Source organism: Passer domesticus, chromosome 3, assembly GCF_036417665.1.
Source record: "Passer domesticus isolate bPasDom1 chromosome 3, bPasDom1.hap1, whole genome shotgun sequence".
In the NCBI taxonomy this organism is placed as follows: Eukaryota; Metazoa; Chordata; class Aves; order Passeriformes; family Passeridae; genus Passer; species Passer domesticus.
Genome location: NC_087476.1, coordinates 48,752,604 through 48,773,527, shown reverse-complemented (window position 1 = coordinate 48,773,527; position 20,924 = coordinate 48,752,604). Strand labels below are relative to the sequence as shown.

At 37.5% G+C, this 20,924-nt stretch overlaps 1 protein-coding gene across 2 annotated transcripts in view; it reads right to left on the bottom strand.

Annotated features, from left to right (window-relative positions):
• NT5DC1 (5'-nucleotidase domain containing 1) overlaps window positions 1–20,924 on the bottom strand; it is a 125,524-nt gene that overhangs the window by 91,013 nt on the left and 13,587 nt on the right. The window contains exon 1 of one of the 2 annotated variants that reach the window (XM_064412982.1): window positions 16,608–17,054. The exons of the other annotated variant lie outside the window; for it this stretch is intronic. Coding sequence (XP_064269052.1) covers window positions 16,608–16,929 — 322 coding nt within the window. The 5' untranslated portion in view covers window positions 16,930–17,054. Of the gene's footprint in view, window positions 1–16,607; window positions 17,055–20,924 lie in introns of those variants that run through there. 2 annotated transcript variants of the gene reach the window in all.

Genomic DNA, 20,924 nt, shown 5'->3' with positions numbered 1-20,924 from the left:
GTCCTCCTAGCACAAGAACAGAAACTTGAGATGCTTCCTATGTGCCTTCCAGGCATGTGGCATAAATGCAGAAGTCAAGGAAAAATGCTGTGCTGAAGGGTATAGGGAGCTGATTAAGCTTTAATGGGCCATGAGCTTAACTGCAGAAACCCAGAACCTGTTGTTAGACTGTTTATAAATTCATTTTCCGTTAAATACAGACTTAGGGCATATATCCTTGAAAAAACATAGAGGCCTGATCCACATTTGCATAAACCAGTGCCAAAACCAGAATATTTTACTTCACAGGCCACTGTGCAGCCACCTGAAATGTAATTAGAAGCCATCAGACCTTGATTATAAGCTGATGGTTGAGACTTGGACAGCCTAAAGTCCTTTCCTGAACATTAGTAAACCTTGGAAAAATCATGTTTTATTTCAAGTAGACATTTTAGATGTAGGCCATAAAATAACTCCAAACACAAAATGTAGTCTTGCTGATCATCACTTTTTTGTAGTTGTATGCAAGCCAACTTCTCCCAACTACTAGACACAAAAAATCAACTGCATCTGAGGTGTCATATTTGTCCTTCAGGTAACTTAGGAATGAAGGATTGTAAGGAGCATTTTAACAACTTTGGAGAGAGGGTTATGTCAGAAGTTTGAACAAATGCCATGAGGCAGTTTTCCCTCAGAACAGCTGGATGGTAGCGCATCCTGCATTATCATTCCATATAAAAATGGTTTAAAAATACTGGAATTTTAATTTGCTCTTTATTTTTGAATCTGCCAAGTCTCAACAGAAGCAGGTCCTTTACATCTATGACTATTTTTGATTTTTCCTTGTCAGAAGAACAAGATCCTCTGTTCCCAAGAGATAATTTAGCCCTGTGAGATTCACAGGTAGCATCACTACAACATCTCCTAATCAAATTTTTATACTGAGGTTTTTCTCTCCTTCTAAAAGATTATCCAATAAAAGTTTAAACATTCCAAATCAGTTTTAGAAATAATGTGACAAAACTGTGTCCATTATTCCAATTCAGTTTGTAAAACAGACCTTGCTTTTTAAATGCAAAAGTTTATCTTATTTTTATTTAGCATTTTGTATCTCCAGAAACTGGTAAAGGTAGTAAAATTATCCTATATCAGTATGAAATAGTTTGTAACATTGACCAGAGATTATTTCACAAATCAAATAAATTCTGCTCATCCTCTTGCCAGCTCAGTTTTCCAACAGTGTTGGCACTGCCTATGTGACTAGCCTAAATATATCTTCCCTCCAAGTACCTGCAAGCTATTGGTGCACAAACAAAACCCCCTGTTCTAAACAACTTGAGTGCCTCGGGGATACAGAACTGCAGGAGAGGCTCAGAAGGAAAAGTCTGCCATAGTTCATGTAAACATCCTGTGGTCATCAACACAGCCAAAGGTGGAATCCAACTATGAAAGCCAATTTTTAAATACAATTTATGTACACAGGACATACCAGAAAAGATCTGGATTTAGACAGGTATAAAAAGGAAACAGAAGAAAAATATTGTAGTATTTTAATTTTGCTTTTACTTACTAACATTTAAGTAAGCAAATACATCCCACCACAGGTCTATAGACACAGGAGGTCTATTTTCTGAAACAATAAGCTCTCTCTGAATGAACTAACATGCATTCTTGGTGAACTAATATTTCAACAGACAAATAGTGTTATGTTTATGTCCTGAAATAAAGAGAATGTTTCAAGATTCTCAGCTTTATTTAAAAATATTTCAAGCTGGTAAATGAAAGAGTTTCAATCAAAAATAAAATTCTAAATCTCATTCTTGTAACTTCTTCTGAATTTGCACATGGATCTTCTGCATATAAGGCTTCTTTTTGAATCTACTACATCTAAATCTAATACTGAAGTCTATTGCTGGAGAAATGTGAGGTATCTTTAAAAAAAAGGGAAAGCTAGCATGTAGACAGAGATTGCAAATATGCAGACATAAAGATAGAACATTGCCTTGTTTCTAGTGCAGAAAGGGATAACCAGATACTAATTGCATAAGCCATGCAATGGCAATAGAACCATTGTATTGAATGTACCAGATTTAATGTTAAATGATGTGATGACACTAGCATCGATATCATATCAGTAACAGCATTTATTTTAGCCACAGCTTCCCAGATTCCACACTTATTTTTGGATGAAAACTAATTTAGAGCAACCCTTATTTTCTACTGTTAGAAAGTCCTCCCCCTAATCACCATATTATACTTTTCCTGACTGCAGACAAATATTTACAGTAGCTCTCAAACTGGAATCCACAGCTTTTTGGAGGACAAATCCAGAAGTTCTATAAGACTTTTAAAAGAAAGATTTTGCATGAGATAATAATATAATTCAGAGTCCACATCACAATTTGGACTATGTGACATGGACAAATGAATCTTTCCCTCCTTACCCCATTTCCTATCTCCACTTTTATTTTCACATGTAGCAGAATTACACTGGTGGAGTATCTGTGATCTGTGGAGATCACTGTCAATGGGTGCATAAGTCATTTCACATCACCTCCCGCAGGAGTCCAATTTTCAATTTTGTTTTTACACCATTTAGTACAGTATCAGCAGGGAAATTGGAAACAATATGAAATTTGGTCAGGCTGTCTGTCATGAGTTTAGGAGTCCCTATTGTTCCTGGTATCTCTATATGGTTTTTTATCAGTAGTTTGGAAAGTATCTATTTTCACTATATTCTGCTATATGAATCTCTTTATATAATTCTCTTTTGGTCTTCAAAGCTTTGAATGCAAAAGCCTACTAGTAAAGTTCATAAAAAGAGATCATCCCTCATATTCATGTGATTTTCCTCCTATGGAGGAAGATGTCGTACAGGAGACATCGAAACTCGTCATTTGAGTTAGGTAATACGGCAAATGTCACCTATAAAACTTTGTAGCCCTGGTTTTCTGTAACAATAACAGCTGGCACTGCATTAGTGCTTTATTAAAAGCAAGCAATTGTGACTCTCCTATGTGACAATATAATGCTTGTAAAAATTCAATTTTAGCTAATTGAAATGAAAACTAGTCTATTACTAATATCAGGAACACTAAGGCTTCATGGACTCAAGCTTATTTTGCATAAGTGAGAGAGTATAAAAATTTATAGAATCATAGAATCATTTAGATTTCACAAGACTTTAGGATCATCAAGTCTAACCATTAACTCAGCACCATGAGTGAGTGCAACCATGTCCCTAAGCACCACATCTATAGGTCTTTTAATACCTCCAGGAATGGTGACTCCACTCCTTCCCTGAGAAGCCTATTCCAATGCTTGACAACCCTTTTGGTAAAGAAATTTGTCATAATATCCAATCTAACCCACTTCTGGTGCAACATGAGGCCATTTTCTCTTGTTGTATCACTCTCTACTTAGGAAAAGACACTGGAACTCTAACTGCTTTTCATATAGTTGTAGGGAGAAATAAGGTCCACCCTGAGGCTCTTTTCTCCAGGCTAAACAAGTTCAGCTTCCTCAACTACTCCTCACAGGATTTACACCCGCCATATGCACATGCACCCACCAAAAGAATTTTTCAAAGTTTCAATTTAAATAAATTAAAAGAAACCAGCAATATTTAAAATGCCGGACTTAACAAAACAAACAAATCCCTTATTTTTAAAATTAACTCAGACAACTTTTTATTTATTCTGGTTGTAAAAGTCTGGATTTCCCCCATTGGCACCTGTTTTTAAACATGGAAGTTTAAAAACAACTCTGTGCCAATTGTCCAAACCACAGCAGGTAGTATAGTCCATGAATAAGACTATTCAGCAGGCTAACTACATGCTCCAGTGGGTACACTTGAAAAAGTAGCTCAGTTAAACCTATTTTTGACTAAGTATTTGGAAGATTTCCCTAATTATGGGATACCAAAGGAAGCTGCATGAACTTTTTCACCTTTGGGATAGCAGAAGCGGTTCCCATTCTTTTTTTCTATGGTTTCTACTTTATTCACTGTGGTTCAGGGCACTCTGACAGAAACTTTGAGTCCATCAAGCACACAGGTAGAGAAAGATATTAAGTAATCTAATAAAAATCAGTAAAAAAATAGAGCATGAATTAAAAAAATGAATAAAAATAGTCCTTACTGGGAAAGTATGACTACTTAGCAAATTTACATTTCTATGTGAATGTTCTTTTTAAACAAGAACATCAGGTACTTACTAAAATAGAAAGAAGACCTGCAGCAGTTTTTGAAGGCTAATGATCTATTTAACATGTTTAAAAATAATTTTAAACACACTGTGAAATGACATGGACCTACAGAAAACAAGCCTCCATCCTCCATCACTCCCAAGAAAGTCTGACTGATTTTAATCCAAATCAAATTCTTGAAGAAAAGTTCCATAAACCATTATATTGACACAACTGGGTGTGTAATCAACATCAACCAGAAGGCTGAAAATTAGCATCTTCAGCTAGAATGAACTGGAAACCTCTTTATCTGGTTATGTTTAAGTAGCTCTAGAAAGAGTTTTGTGGAACTCCCTTGTCAAAATCCAGAGCAAAATCTTTGCATTTACTCAGGCTATTCAGTGACCAGGATCCTGGAAATTTTATTTTCCTGAACTGTGCAACAAGTTAACAAAATATTTCTGCTCTTCCTCTCCATGCAAGTCCTGTCATCAGCTGCATGTTTGCAATTTTAAACAGAACTAGTGAAAATACAAAACCAAATATAATTAAACATTTACACTACTTAATTAGAAAAGCATTTGTGAAAGAAAGGATGAATATTTAATATATAAATCCAGTTTTGTGTTTTCAGTATCTTGAAACTGATTGGTTTTCAATTAAACCCATGCATCTGATAGGAGTTTCTAATTAATTCATTCATTTAAACAATATTGTTTTTACTTTCAGAAGCAAAGGATGGAGAAATAAAAATGAGGGAGGAATAATGTCAGGCCAACAGGATACCCAAGGAAAATATGTTTTCTAACATCAGTACTTCTGTTTGGTATCTTTTACTCAGTTACCAGAAATTCTCTAAGATGGTTGAAGATTGTCTTATCTTTATACAAGCCTAGTGAACATGGTGATAAACAATGTAGTGCTGTTAGAAAGCAATAATCAATAATACTATTTGTCTCAGAGGACTGTTCCATCAAAAATTAATGTCCGTCTCAAAGCTTTCTCTATAAGCTATACAGAACACATCTTCTCTTGAGGTTTCAACATGGTTATTCAGTGTCTTTGCAAGTTAACTCAGTCAGAATACAACTATAAATATTTAACTGGGTGTCATCTATTTAAATATATTGCTATACTAAATAGAGCTCTTGTGATCAACAGTCACTTGAGCTGAACAGAACAAACTGGTCAGCAGTCAGTTTTGCAGTGCCAGAAAAAATACAGACCATCTTTCCATTACTACTTGAAAGGAAGAAATTTACTCAACCACAATTACAAGTGTTAAAAGAGTATAAGGTCTTAAAGTCTATAAAAAGAGTACAACAGGACTGTAGGAGTAACAGAATTTGTTTTGCTTTGTTTGCTTAAAGAGAATTCTTTATTGTATCTCAAAATACGGATATAGATAGGGCTGCACAGCCCTACACATTACCTTGACAAGCCTCTTAATTAAAAAAGACAACATGCATTCTAAAACTGAAAATAAATCTTATTTATTTTTCAATTAGAAACATAAATATTTCCTTCACCAAGATGTTTTCTAGTCCTGTGTAGTCCAAGTAGCTAGCTTGGATTAGAAAATACCCTCCTTGTAAATAGAATGTTACAATAAATGCAAAACAAAACAAACAGCAACAAAACAAACAAACAACCACCCAGATTTCCCACAGCTATGAAGGTAACAAATTTTCCCTTTTCCTATTCCTTTGTGTCCATTCGACTGTGGGTAACAAAAAGCTGAAACCCCTCTGTATTAGCTTGGCCTGTCAGGTTCAGTGGAACACTTTGTTGCTCTGCACTCCCATTGAAGGCTTACCTGGCTGCTGTTGTGGGAGGATAAGAACACTTCTCACCACTCTGTGACAGAAAGGGATAGAGAACAGCTTTAAACCATGGAGCTGACATGATTTAGGAGTTTCCAAAGTGCCATAAAGCATACCACAAACTAGAAAATCCAATTATTCCTTTAATTTCATGGCAGGCTTTCAAACTTCTCGTGGAAACTCTTAAACACCTTTCTTTGAAAACTTAAAATTAGAGACTGGAAAATTTATTCACCAGAGATAGTGCTAGAAACTGTTAGAGTCCTTCACTGTTAGAGTACTTTGCTGTTAGAGTCCTTTCCAAAACTACCACGTGTTTTGGGTACAAGCATTTTAATAGAAGAAAACTAGTCACAGACAAGGACATTCTTCAAGGTTACTTCAAACAGGTAAGAAAATTGGACCTGAGCCAGAAGCAGCAAAAGCACTGTGTCCTGTTGCTGACAGTGTTTTGATTTTATATCGTCAATAACAAATTACTCCCCATTTTTCACTCTACTTTTTAAATTAAAGGAAAAATCTCCCACCAGCACATTCTTGACTCTTTCTTCACAACTGAGATTACTAATCCAAATAAAGGGAGTAAACACCCCTCCACAGACCAGGTTCCTTAAGTACCATTTTTAACCATAAACAGTAATTATAATCCATAACAGCAATTTTAAGAAAAAAAAATCAGGATTAAGACTAAAGGCCAATTATTAAAAATAAGGCATATCTCAAGTTAAAGATGTGAGCTATTACTTTCAGAGAACTCTGTTATTTGAAACTAAGCTCATGGTTTGTGCTTAAATGGTGCAAAAATTAAGATCACATACTCCAAGTCAAAACAATAAATATATTCACACTGAGTATCCTCAGCATCAAGACCATAACTGGCCAGTTCCCAGCTACTGCATGGACCTAGCACAAGCTATTCTGGAGTTTTGCTTCTCAGCTTTTTTTTTTTTTTTTTTACTGAAGGGTACATGACATGGAGTGGTTTATTGTTTTATTACAACTTATGTTTAATTAAGATGTTCAATGCCTCTTCCTTGTAAGGAGTTGCTTATTGTAGGACTCACTCAAGTCACTTTGTGAGTAACTTGCAGGGTTGTGAGGAAAGTCAGTTCCCATTTCCCAAATCATGGTGTCACTTCCATGCTACACGTTTCCACTCACTCTGTGGGAGTAAGAGACCAAAGCAAAAAGGAGTTTTGCAAAGCATGAGTAAGTGCACCTTTCCAGCAATATTCAACAACAATTGGAACACCCAGTCAGCAAATCTCATGAAACACTGCAGACTGCTGCAAATGGCACTGGAGGCTTTGATTTCAGTACCATTCATGTGGTCCATAGAAACTATTTGGAGTCATTATTGCAGGTAAGCTTAGGAATTCAGCTATTGCATCTTTATAACATGACTACCTTTAAATGGGAAGATGCAGCCAGCACACTACTAAAAACAAAGTTCTGAAGTAGAAGAATGGATCAAATTTTATTCCTGACTATTACATTTGTGGGGAGGAGGGAGTGAACACACCTTCGTTTGTAAACAAAAACAACTTTCTAAACGTGTTACTATAAAACAAAAGCATCTGAAAGTTTGTATTTTGAGAACAGCTTTGCAAATAACCTTTCTAGTCTACCATGTGCTGTTACTGTAAATAGAGATACCCAAGTGTGTCTGCTGCACTTATTTTTGCAAGGGCAAATACAGACCACAGCATACCTTTCATATGCACTCTTAGCACTAAATGCATATTAGTGCTCTGCCAATATGAAATAGCCACAGCAACAGGGAAAACATACAAAACCTGTGAACTCCAACTCTACCTGAACTTCCTACACTCACAAAAAACAAAACCTCAAGCCAAAGAAGTGGAGTAAGATATCACAATAGGGTGGAGCTCAGGTTAATCACAAGGACAACGGGTTTGCCTGTATATACCTGTATATACCTTTTGACCCCACAATCATCCCTATTTATGCAGACACACATAGAGATTATACACCTTCCTGCCCAGAGGGAGCTAAGAGGCAGGAAGCGAGGCTGCTGGGCAAATATCAGTGTGAATTACTGGTGCTTTTGTAACATAAGTGTGCCTGCTTTGGGGGTATTTATGAATTAGGCAAGAAATTAGCACAAAACTGTGTGTGCATTAAACTGTCGCCTGCTGTTCTTAACCAAATATTATCAAATTAGCAACAACCACACTTCCCACTGAAGGCTGTATATTTAAATGCTTTAAAAAATCAAAAGCTATTTTTGGATTTATACAAACTAAAAAAGGGGCTGGAGCTGTGTTTTTTCAAGGAGGAAATAAACTTTATGCCCAAATATTTGCTACCTCTGTCAAAAGTGGATGACTGGATTCTCATTTGAGTTTATAGAGACTAATTTTTAAAATAAAGAACCTTGAGAAGTTACACAAAAACCTGAGGACAGAGTTTCTTTCTCTGAAAGACTAAAAGAAACTGAATGCATATGTGGGGAGTAGAAATGCCATCTCAGATATGCAAACTCTCTGAAAATCACTGACCACGTCAGGCATGCAAACTTAATGGAGAAAGCAGGCTTTAGTCTGAAGACCCCTGCAGCAAAAAGGGTTATTTACAGAAATAGTACAAGAACAGTGTTGTTCAGAGGATGGCTAGGAAGAAGAATAGAAGAACTGTTCAACAATACATTGAATAAATTATTGCACTTATTAGTGTAAGTTAAAACATTAATCCAGTCGTCTACTAAGCAAAGGTATTAGCACAATTGGAAGCAGAACAGACTTGATGGTCCATTGGTCCCTTTCAGTACAGTAACTTGTGTTCTAGGATGTTTGCCATAACACATAAAAGCCAAAAAAGCTGAAGAGTGTGGAATTAAACAAAGACATGGAGCAGGTAAAATTCAGCCCACGTTAACCTGTCATTCCAGAGGACAGCCACAGGGTTCAGGGCCACCAGCTCAGTCTTTTGGTTGGAACAGTAACAGGTGTTCCTTCTGTACCTACCATGCATGAGAATTGACAGTAGTATACATTATTTATTAGTATACCTATAACTCCCACAAAATTGAGTACATATATAAATATCAAAGAAATCTGCAATTGGCAAAAGAGTTTCAATACATGTAATTTATATGCAGGTATTTTTTCTTAAAGCAAAGTGTACCACATATTTAATTCTACAGTTTCATCCTTAATCAGAAAAGCTGTTTCTTGCCTCTTACTTTAACCTTCAGTTTTAAAAGATGATTCAGAGTCACAAACAATTCAAAAACTGAGAGTTACTGCCTATTTAGGACTCAACTTCAATAAAGTGATGCTGAATCATTGTAAGATTTATTAAAAAACAAAAGAAGTTGCAGTCTGTGGGTACTGTCCATTAAACAAGACCAGTTTAACAAAATCTCTTAAGAGCTAAAACTATAACCAGGTTTTATGCACCAACACTAAAATCAGCACCAGTTTAAGTTTACTAAACTGAAACCCCAAAACATCACCCTGTGTTAACATTTGCAAAATAAAGCAGGGTGGATTTCAGTACATTTGTTACAACTGGACACAATGAAGTTCTCATTTTGTAAGGTGAACTCACATTTCATAATTTTCGTAAGATTTCATAATACAGAAACATTACTTGCATTATATATGTAGCAGTATACCTCAAACATGAAAACAGAAGCCTAGAGATATAACATGAAGATAATCTCCTAAAATAACTACCTAAAACTAATCAAGTTTTCTGACAACACCCTTATTACCACCTTAATTGAGTTGAAGTTCTTCACTTGTATCACAGCGAACAATTTCTCACATAAGTAGTCTTTAGTTACTCACATAAATGGTATCGACAAACTTTAGTGGGGTTATTCCTGAAAGTAACAGCTCACCAAAGTTCAAAGTATATAGGTCTTTCCTTAAAACACAGAGAAATTTAAACGAACACTTGGAATTACTAACCTTACTTACTAGTCCATGATTTTTTCCCAGTGTTACCAGTATCAATTCTTAAAACAGAGGGGCCATAAAATTTTAGGAAAAACAAGTAATGAGCAATACAACCTCATAAATAATAAGAAATCAAATAAAATAATGAGGAAAAAAAAAAACTAACCAAAAAAGCCCTTAAGAGAATCTAGGATGACTGCTCAAAATAGCTCTCCCCCACCCCTAAAAAACACACTTACACACATACAGGTAATTACTGCTTACAGATTTTGGGGGAGGAGCTTATGTCCAGCAGTCACCCAACGAAGGGGAAGACCAGATAAATACTCAAGGGTGGCACTTGAAATCATCAGCTTCTGCTCACTCTCCAGTGGCAGAACTCCTCCTCAGTAGAGGAGGATTCACTCCTCTGCTACTCCGCCTTGGAGCTCCACAATGGTATGTCACTATTTCATTTTATTCTCTTTGCTTTTGAAGGTAACTTCTTCAGGATGCCTGTTTTCTGTCTGGGGAGGGAAGAGGGTTGATATTTAAGGGCCAGTGACAGCATCCTCACTGCCTCTTTGTAAGTTTTCAACCTTGATGAGACTTTTGCCACTGATGCTGAAGGAACCAGGACTTCATCCTTCATTTGCCACAGCATTAGACAGAAGTAATAAGATCTTGGAAGTGTTTATGTATTTTCACTGATAACTTTTCTTCTTTTCAGGAGTTTTGGTATATGGAGCTCCTGAACTTACTTTGGAGGTCTAGTTAAAATAGTCACTCTTTCTGAATACTGTTGTCTTGAATAGGCTGCCATCCAATCAAAATTATTCTTTTCCTAAGAGTGAGACTATTGCCTCTAATCTATCTATGCAACAGCTCCATCCTTCAGAGTGATAGCAATGCTGATTTCCTTTTTCTTAGAGCATTTTTCAAAACTAGTGAAAGCAGATAGAAGTAAGCACAAAATATTGTTACTTTTAATACCATTAATTTAAGAAACTCATCTATTCATGCTCCAAAACCAGAGCTAAACAGCTTTTCCTTACAACAAACTTTCTCTACCTTTTCTAACACAGAACAAATTTGGAAACATGCATTTACAAGTATCTTTACTGCTGCTGTTTTGTCTGAACATTGTCCATGGTGGTGATGGATATTATTCTGAGCGATATCAGAAACAATCCAGCATCAAGGGGCCACATTTTCTACCATACAATGTAAAGAGTCAAGGTAAGTTTACTCTTTTTTCATAATAAACTAACACAATTATTTCTAGAGGTTCAATACATGAACAAGCACTCTCTGCTTATACTACTGATATTCAAATTTCACTAACAATTTAGGTTTATTGAAATAATTTTATTACTGCAGAAAGAATTTACAGTGGCTCTGGTATTGCCTCCTAGCGACAAAGATGCACACCTGTCAGACAAATGTTGTACACAATAAGCACCAAAGGCATACAGAGCAGAAACAAAGCTCCAGATCTCTGCTTCAATAGTGGGAGTAACACAGCATGATAGTGTGCATAATGATGTACAACATGCTAATTATTAACTTCTTGATTCAGCACTGGAGTTTCTAGCAACAGACCTGTCACCTAAAACCTACATTCAGGAAGAATTTTTACATTGTCATGTTATCTGTATCCAAGACAGACCTTAGGTGTGAATTTAAACATATATATGATACACATGGGCAAATGAAGACTCTCTTAAAGCCTAGAAATATGAAACAAACTTACATATAGTTGTACAAATGGGTCATAAACTTCTATATAGTTTTTCATGAGTGATTTATGTTTTAATTGTCAGCATAAGTAAATACTAATATAATAATTTTAGCTTGAATATATTTTAAAAAAACCCTCTTCATTGCATAAATCAGTCTTATGGCAGCTTGGATAGGCAATACGTAACTGTAATGCTACATTGTTTCATCTTATTTCTGGTTATCCTCTCTGTCCCTTTAAGTCGAACAGGCGACTATCCCTAATGTTTGAAAATATTTGAGTTCTGTTCTATTTTTCCATGCTTAGGCCAACATCTTCTTAAAAAAACTTGGAACTCAAAGCTTCTGATCCATAATGACTATTCAAAATTGTTATCACTAAAATTAAGAGTAGTGAATCTTCCTTGTAAATACCTTACCCCCTGAGAATAGCATTATTTTCTTTCAGCCATCATCAGGCTATTCAAAATAGCTTTATTTTTTTTTTTTTTTTGCTGCATCCCATCCACTTTTAGTTGTAGTAATCACACTTGGGTGGAAATGAGGAAACTGGATGAGGGGCTCAGACAACATCATTAGCAAATAAGCTTTTCTCCAGAAAAGGACATGGGCAAATCTGGAGAGCAGAATTGCTGCTCAGGGCATCACATCCACATTACCTTCATTCAGGGGGTTTTGATTCAGAATAGCTCTGCAGACAGATCCTAGGGACTGTCTGATCATGAGCAGCACATGGAGTCCAAAGAAATTCTGGTCTCATACCAGCACTGGCCCCATACCAATCAGCTCCAACCCACATGCTCCAGGAATCCCTGCAGTGAGAAACAAGTGAGAGCAGCATGGCTGGGAACCTAACTCCCAAAATACTCTCCCGGGCTGTACCAAAATATTGTCATAGTTTCATCCCTTGTCTTCAGCACAAGGACTTTCTGGCACTCTAGCACTCCCAGATCAAATTTAGGTACATGCACATACAACTAGAATTTTAATGAGTTTAATGCTGCATTTCCTTCCTTCTTCCTCATTAACTTTTCTTGTGTTTTTCCGTGAGTTTACTCAGAATAATTTACATATTTATAACTATTTTTAACTGAAGGATAATATTTACTTGGCTATTCTCTACCATAATTCACCCACTTCTCCTAATAGTGGTTCTTCTTTACTCCTCTGTAGAAAACATTTGGGAAGAGGGAAACCAGCAACAAAGTAAGAAAGAATCAGGGTAGACAGAAAATGGTGTGAAAGGGGGAAATGAATTGTCCTGAACTAAGTTTTCACTTTATATACAAACACAGAATCTAATGTGAGTGAAAATTCATATTTAGAATGTGAATGATTATATCAAAACCTGAGAAGCTTAAAATGCTCTCAATTTAGGAAATGTAACAGAAGACTAGACCTCAATAGCAGGAACAGCCTACATTTTTACAGACACGCAAGTCCAGTCATTCAAAAGTGCTTGACAAATTTTGATTTGGTGAGCAAGTATTGCAGAAGGACTGTTATTCCTGAGTCTGGAAAACAAGCATCCTATAGAGAGTTTTTAGAATAATTTAAAGGGGGAAGACTGCTACAGATCATCACTTCTAATCTGAGATGATCTCAGAAGAATAAAACAGGAGCCTACAGAACCAAATAAATCCAGCTTTTGTCTAGTGAGTTGTTCCATTTGCAAGTATCTGAAGTAGCACTGGTAAGTTTTTCATCATAGCTTACTTGTCCAATTTGATCACAAAACATTGACTTCTACAGATATAACTACCAATAAATTATCTTTTTACTTTGTATAGTTTTGTCAAAAAGCAGCCTAGAACTGAAATTTCAGTCTAAACCCAAACTAGTGAGTCAGGACAACATAAAAGAGACCACACAATTTCTGTTGGCAACTAAAGCCTATTAAAGCTTCATCTAGTTTGGTGAAATTGTTTAAAAAATCATGGTCTTGACAGCTCTCCAGAACATAATTTTTTAGTATGGCTTCAAATATTTGAAAAGCCCAAGTTGAAAACAATAATTGAATGACGTCTCACTATTCAACAATGTTTAAATAAGCCATTTCTGCAGGTTATGTTGAAGTCTACATATTTAATTCAATACATATATGAGGTTTGATTGTACTAGAGAATGTAAGCTAATTTTGCATCAAGGTATGTACTAAGACATGTAAAAGGGTAGCCAATCAGTACTTCAATGTTCTTGGTATAAATTCTACTTCATTAATAGATTTAGCAGTCCTTTCCTCAGAGGAATAACAACTGCTTTTAGACTGCACAATTAAAATTACAATTACAATCTAAAAGCAGCACAACTTTGGAACAATACGCTCCCAGAAAATCTCTATAACAACTTAAGTGTGGACAATGCCTTTAACATCTTAGGCAAAATCGGCAGGACCCACCACTCTGTGAACCTAGGACTGATATTTGCATCTAAAATATGGTAAAAGTAATAAGGAGATACACTCTGAGCTAAAGTCTGATGCAATTTGCCACCAAAAAATACATCAATATATCACAAATAAATCACAGGCCATGCTTGTTTTCTATGTGTAGGATTTTAACAGCTATCTTCCTTTTCACAGCCTTAAGAAGGATGAGATAGGAAGATATGCAAAATAAGCTGATATGCATTTGTGCTCATTTTATGCATCAGCAGAAAAGAAAATGCATTCTCTGCATTTTCTAGATAAGAACAATTTCCCTGTCAATACAGGAAGAAGGTAATCTTGCAGATCCAATAACAAACCAAAATCAAATGTATTTCATTTTCATAACCTCTATTATTTAAAAAACAACAAAAACAAACCAATACACAAAATAGTTTCCTCCTTCACCTCACTTTTGTTCAACAGGACTAGTCACATATTGGAAAATGCAGTTTATTATCTAAAAGACAGCCAAATAGTCATGGTATAAACTTTCATGTGTATATATATATATATACACATATACTGGTCTTTTCAGAGACTGAAAGGAAAAATTGTAGCTGATGCAATTGTTGATAGATTTATAATATTTGCTAAATAAGCATTCAATAGAATATGTTGCCATTATATTAAAAAAAAAAAACAAACCAGAACTCAGGCTCTTTTTGTATCCTTCAATTTTTATTTCTAAAATTACTTCTTAAATGAACATCCATCACAGATATGTCATTTTGTTCTATACTGCTGCCACTTGTTGCAAACTGCTGTAGTCTCACAGTATCTATGTTAAACTTGTATGTAATGTCCAACAAATCAGCATGCTAATTTCAACATAAAGCTGAAGGCTCCTCCAAAGCACACACAAATAAAGCAGTGAGCTTGTTTGCTTATTCCTCTATTTGTGACATTTGGTTAAGTGGCTCCACCTGCTGTTTTGGTAACTAAGAAAATTAAGTAGTACTAAAATACTCCATAACAATGCCAGAATTCTGACAGCAATAAAATGAATTATCAGTTGTGACCTTGCCATAGTGTGTAATTTTTATGACAGACAAAGTCTTTCAGACAATATCTGAAAATATAACATTAATATCTTTACACAAGAACTAGTGCCATGGGCCACTTTTGGAAGTAGAGGGCAGGGAAGAACTAAATTCTCACTACTTAAATTATTTCCAAAAAGCTGCTGCACCTGCACAGACAGCTACCTGTGATTTCATTCAGCAAGTCTGATCACCTGTCTAGGTTGTTGTTTCCTTATTTAATAGTCTGCATCTACTTGCACAGCACTTTTTAAACTCTTTGATGACCCTGAATGTATTGAAACAGAAAAAAAAATTCTAGAGGCCTTATATCTCACATTTCCAACAAATTTGCATTTGTTGCTTGTAAGGGCTGTGGAACACTTTTACTCTGAATGTCAGGTTCTCAATGACAAACACAGCAGCTGAAACTTGACTTCCATGAAGTTGAAGTTAAATTAACCCTTCATATATTTTACCCCCATGCTACATTGCCTGCAAATATGTTGTAGATGCCTTGGTTGATCTGGTTTCCTCTCTCTCACAGGTGTGCAGGTAAGGGGGGAACAAGGACCCCCCGGTCCCCCAGGCCCCGCTGGACCAAGAGGACAACCAGGTCCTGCAGGAAAGCCAGGGTTTGGAAGTCCAGGTCCCCAAGGCCCCCCTGGTCCCCCAGGACCACCTGGGTTCTCTGCAGTCGGAAAGCCAGGAGTGCCAGGTCTACCAGGAAAGCCAGGAGCAAGAGGACTAAATGGTGAGAAAGGAGAACCTGGACCTGCTGGACTCCCAGGAGCAAGAGGACCACAAGGGCCCCCCGGCACTCCCGGCCCTGCAGGACTCACTGTCCCTGGCAAGCCAGGACCTCAAGGCCCTCCAGGAGCTCAGGGGCCAAGGGGACCCCCTGGTGAAAAGGGAGAGCCAGGGATCCCAGGTATAAATGGACAAAAGGGAGAAAACGGATTCGGAATTCCAGGCCGCCCAGGTGGCAGGGGTCTTCCAGGCCCACAGGGACCCCGGGGCCCCCCTGGTCCTGCTGGGATAGGGAAGCCTGGTGAAAACGGCCTGCCAGGTCAGCCAGGTCTGAAAGGTGACCGAGGTTTTCCAGGTGCACCCGGAGCAGTTGGTCTCCCAGGTCCCCAGGGTCTCCCAGGTGAACCTGGAGAAGTTGGCATTGGCAAGCCTGGGCCAATGGGACCACCAGGAGCAGCAGGTATCCCTGGAGCCAAGGGACATCCTGGACCTGCAGGGTTGCCCGGATCCCCAGGACTCCCAGGTTTTGGAAAGCCAGGATTGCCAGGGATGAAGGGACACAGAGGGCCTGAAGGTCCTCCTGGCCTTCCAGGACCTAAAGGAGACCAAGGTCCAGCTGGTGTGCCAGGAGAACCAGGGCCGATTGGGCCACCTGGGAACATGGGCCCTCACGGACTCAAAGGTTTGCCTGGTGAGAACGGCCTACCTGGGCCCAAAGGTGACATGGGCCCTGCAGGCCACCCGGGATTCCCAGGGGCCAAGGGGGAACGAGGCCTACCAGGATTAGAGGGAAAACCGGGATACCCAGGTGAGCAGGGTCTTGCTGGTCCTAAGGGACACCCAGGTCTCCCAGGTCCAAAAGGTGACACAGGCCCTGCTGGGCTACCTGGGCTGCCCGGTCCAATGGGTCCACAAGGAGCCAAGGGAGTGCCAGGGACCAACGGTGAGCCAGGCCCCAGAGGGCCTTCAGGAATACCTGGGATCAGAGGTCCCATTGGCCCCCCTGGCCTGCCAGGAGCCCCTGGTGCGAAGGGTGAGCCAGGAGCACCAGGACTGCCAGGCCCAGCAGGCATTTCCACGAAAGGCTTAAGTGGACCCATGGGACCACCTGGACCCCCCGGTCCTAAAGGCAGCAGTGGTGAGCCTGGCTTGCCCGGCCCCCCAGGTCCTCCTGGTCCCCCTGGCCAAGCTGTAATCCCACAGATGCCCGAAGGCTATGTTAAAGCAGGTGGAGTAAACCAAGCTCTGACAGGGATGCCAGTGTCTGCTTTCAGTGTCATCCTCTCAAAAGCCTACCCTGCAGCAACTGTCCCCATCAAATTTGATAAAATCTTGTACAATAGGCAGCAACACTATGACCCCAGAACAGGAATCTTCACCTGCAGGACCCCTGGACTGTACTATTTCTCCTACCATGTACACGCAAAAGGAACAAATGTTTGGGTTGCACTCTACAAAAATGGTTCCCCACTTATGTACACCTATGATGAGTACAAGAAAGGATACCTTGACCAGGCTTCTGGCAGTGCTGTCATCGATCTCATGGAGAATGACCAAGTATGGCTCCAACTGCCCAATTCAGAATCTAATGGTCTCTACTCCTCTGACTATGTTCACTCTTCTTTCTCAGGTTTCCTGTTTGCTCACATCTAATATCCCACTTACCCTGTCCTGACACACTCTCCTTCAGACCATGTTAACCAGGTACTGCTCTGATTTGTCATGCAACTTCAATGTTGCAAGAGGAATGGTGGAAGGAGTGAGAAAGTGGAAGAGAGTGGTTCAAACATAGTAGAATAATATTGTATGTTTTTAGAGAATTGTCATAAAATAATTGTTTCGAATGATGATTAATTGTCTGACTGAATGCAACATAAAAATTTTATGAAATAATATAATGCACCAGTGTCTGTCCTTTTTTCCTTTTTTTTTCTTTTAAGAGGAAAATCAGAATGTCTAACTATCACACCTCATAACACAATAAAGGATGCTAGATCATACTTCACTGTACTTGAATTAAATGAAGGCATTTTATTCCAAGGAAATGGTCTCAAATACACCACAGTCACCTCAAAAGCTAGACAATACACTTCAGGAACATTCTACCTCCAGCTTCATCTTTAAGCTATCCAACAGGAGACAAGAATGACAACTCTAATAGAGTGCATGTCATAAACACAGTTTTCATTTAGTTCTGCTCCTCTTATTAATTACTAACTACCTTGGAGAAAGGTGGATTTACAGATTATTACATGTTACTGAAGATCTAAAGTTTCACAATATGAAAAAGCAACCAGATTTGAAGCCTAAAAATCCACTCAGTTTCTTTAAAGCACATTGATGCAACAAACTAGTTCAATATTTTTAAATCTCCTAACATTCCGTAACATTCAGAGTACCATAAAATAACATCGACCAAATTCAAACCTTAAAAACATATCCTCACAAGCATGCAGACACTTAAAAAAACAGAACAGCTTTACCACCCCAAAACTGGAGCTAATCCTTGTCCTGATTTTTCCTGAACAGTTCATTCCTTTAAAACACAATAGTGTGGGGAATATATTTTATGTATTTGGCAAATTTATCAGATGATGGCAATAATTAGTCAGCTGACACAACCATATTTACCATACAAACATGTCTCACAAAAAGTTGTCATTTCATCAACTTGTTATGCTACTATGACAAGTTAGTTTACGAGTTATGAAACCTTAACAGTTTGATCACACATTTCTTCCAGTGACAGCTGCCATTCATGTGCTTTAAAAGTACCATATACATCAAAACCTTATGAACCCTTAAATCTACTATAGTTAGCTGTTTTTTTAAACAAAAGCTTTTAATCACTTGCACAGGAAGCATGTAGTTATCTTTAAAATTTTTGTGATATTATCATTTCTTCATGAAAGCAGAACTTGAAACTTGTTATTTTGTGTACATTTGAAATCAGTAATATCCTTAATACTTGATAATACACCGGAATTAATAAAAAAAGCTAGGATACCTTTTGTTTGATGGTTGATCCATCATTAGCAAAACTATATGTTTTGGAAACTGTAAAGACCCACCATGAAAGTAACTTGAAGAATTTTTTTTCTTCCTCCTTTTAAGTGCTGCTGGATAAGGAAACCTGTGGTTTAGGCTATAATTCAGTAAAACAATAAATGAACATTAGTTCAACAGCACTTCCCAGTATTCAAACACAGCACATCCTGCTGCCCATCCACTGTACCGACGTGGAACTTTTGTTTCAGAAACAGAGGGACTGGATATGGGAGCTGGAAAATAGTCGGTTTCTGGTTAACTAGTTCACATATGAAATCTATGCAAAAGCACATGCTTGAAATTGTTGGAGATGCTTGGTGCTCAGCAGCTCAGGACCACACTGACCTGTGATTCCAATTAACTTAGAAGAAACTGGGCCCAGGCAGCATTCTTAAAAGCACAGTTCACTAACCCTTATTATCCATCCATCCATCCATCCATCCATCCATCCATCCATCCATCCATCCATCCATCCATCCACTTTAAATCAGGTTTTGTGCTTTGTCTTTGTTCCTCAAAGTGGGACTTCAAATAAGTCTACAGCGTGGAATCTCATGCTTCGCTTTTTAAGTCTTTTCATATTAAGTCTCAGATATTAAGTCACTAAGAAAGCAACTCTTAAAACTGAAAAGCTAGAGATGATACAGAAAATTGTGGCAAAAACACAACTTATACTTTGATTTTAGCTTTGGATTTTCAGTTTAGAGGGGACCTTGAGAAGGTCTGTAAGATTTTTAAGTTTGTTTTTTAATATTTTCTCCACAAGAAGATCAGCAATCTATCTAAAGATAAAGCCCTTCCAAAACCACTGTTTCTTCTGCATCTTGGATATTAAAGGAAAGAAAATCCAACATGAGATTCAAATGAAAACTTGAGAGCCTGTTATTGTACAAAATGACTTCCAAAGAAATACTGAAATTTCTGAAGTCTTAAGTGATCAAAAACAAGAAGCACTCAAACAATCCCTTCTGTATTTACTTGGAAAACACAGCAAAGAAATGTAACAAATTTACTTTTCACTTGCTTTTTTGGTGCAGTTTTCACAATTAAGACAAATAAAGATATCTCACTACTGCTATTTTGGACAGAAAAGCATCTTTGATTTTTGTTTCTTACATATGAAGTTGCATAGTAAAGAGAAAACATACACATCACAGACATCTGGATTCATTATCTTCTGCCAAGACCATAAACTTGTGATCAAAAACATGTATCCTAACAAGCCTTGTTATGGGGAATTTATGAAGTCTACTGCCATATTAGCCATGATTTTTTAACTTTCAAAATTAAATACAATCTTATAAACTGATTGAAAATACTACAAATTTAAACTATACAGCCATAGATGCTACAGTTTCCAGAAGTGTTAGGAAAATTACAGGGAAAGATAAGTCTTCTGGAGAGAAAGTAGCCTTCATGATAAGAAATGTTACAAAATTCTGCTTTAAGAAGCTATATTTGGCAACACTTCCTTAAAAAAGTCATCAATTTTCTGTAAAAAAAATTCATCAAATCTGAAATTTTTCACAAGGAAATAATTATACAGTACTTCAAGCTCTTACTAATCCTCTCAAGAGCACACTTTGATTCCATAATACATCCACATAGCTAGACAGTGTAAAATACATTGCCCCATGATGTTTTCTTTAAAATTGCTCTTTAGTACTATCTATAAAACATCCACTAAATCAAACACAGTCAAGATAATGTTAATCACCTTACAGTCACAAACTATTCCAGTAGTAAGAATAAAGTATTGAGAATAAAATGGATTCTCAAGAAATGTAATGCTTAGCTGGGATAGCAATTGCAGAGAGCCCGCTTGCAGGTATTACTAGGTAAGAAATGATCACATTACAAATATCTGTGCTCATTACTATCTGACACCATGCTTTTCTGATAGAATTATTTCATAGATTTTCCTTTCTTTTTCTTTGAGTTGTTTTTCACAACAGAATGTCTAAAATAACACAAGACTATTTGGGAACCCCCTTTCTTTTGCAAGCCTCAGTTCTTCATTTCTTTACAAGGAGAAGAGTGGGTTAAT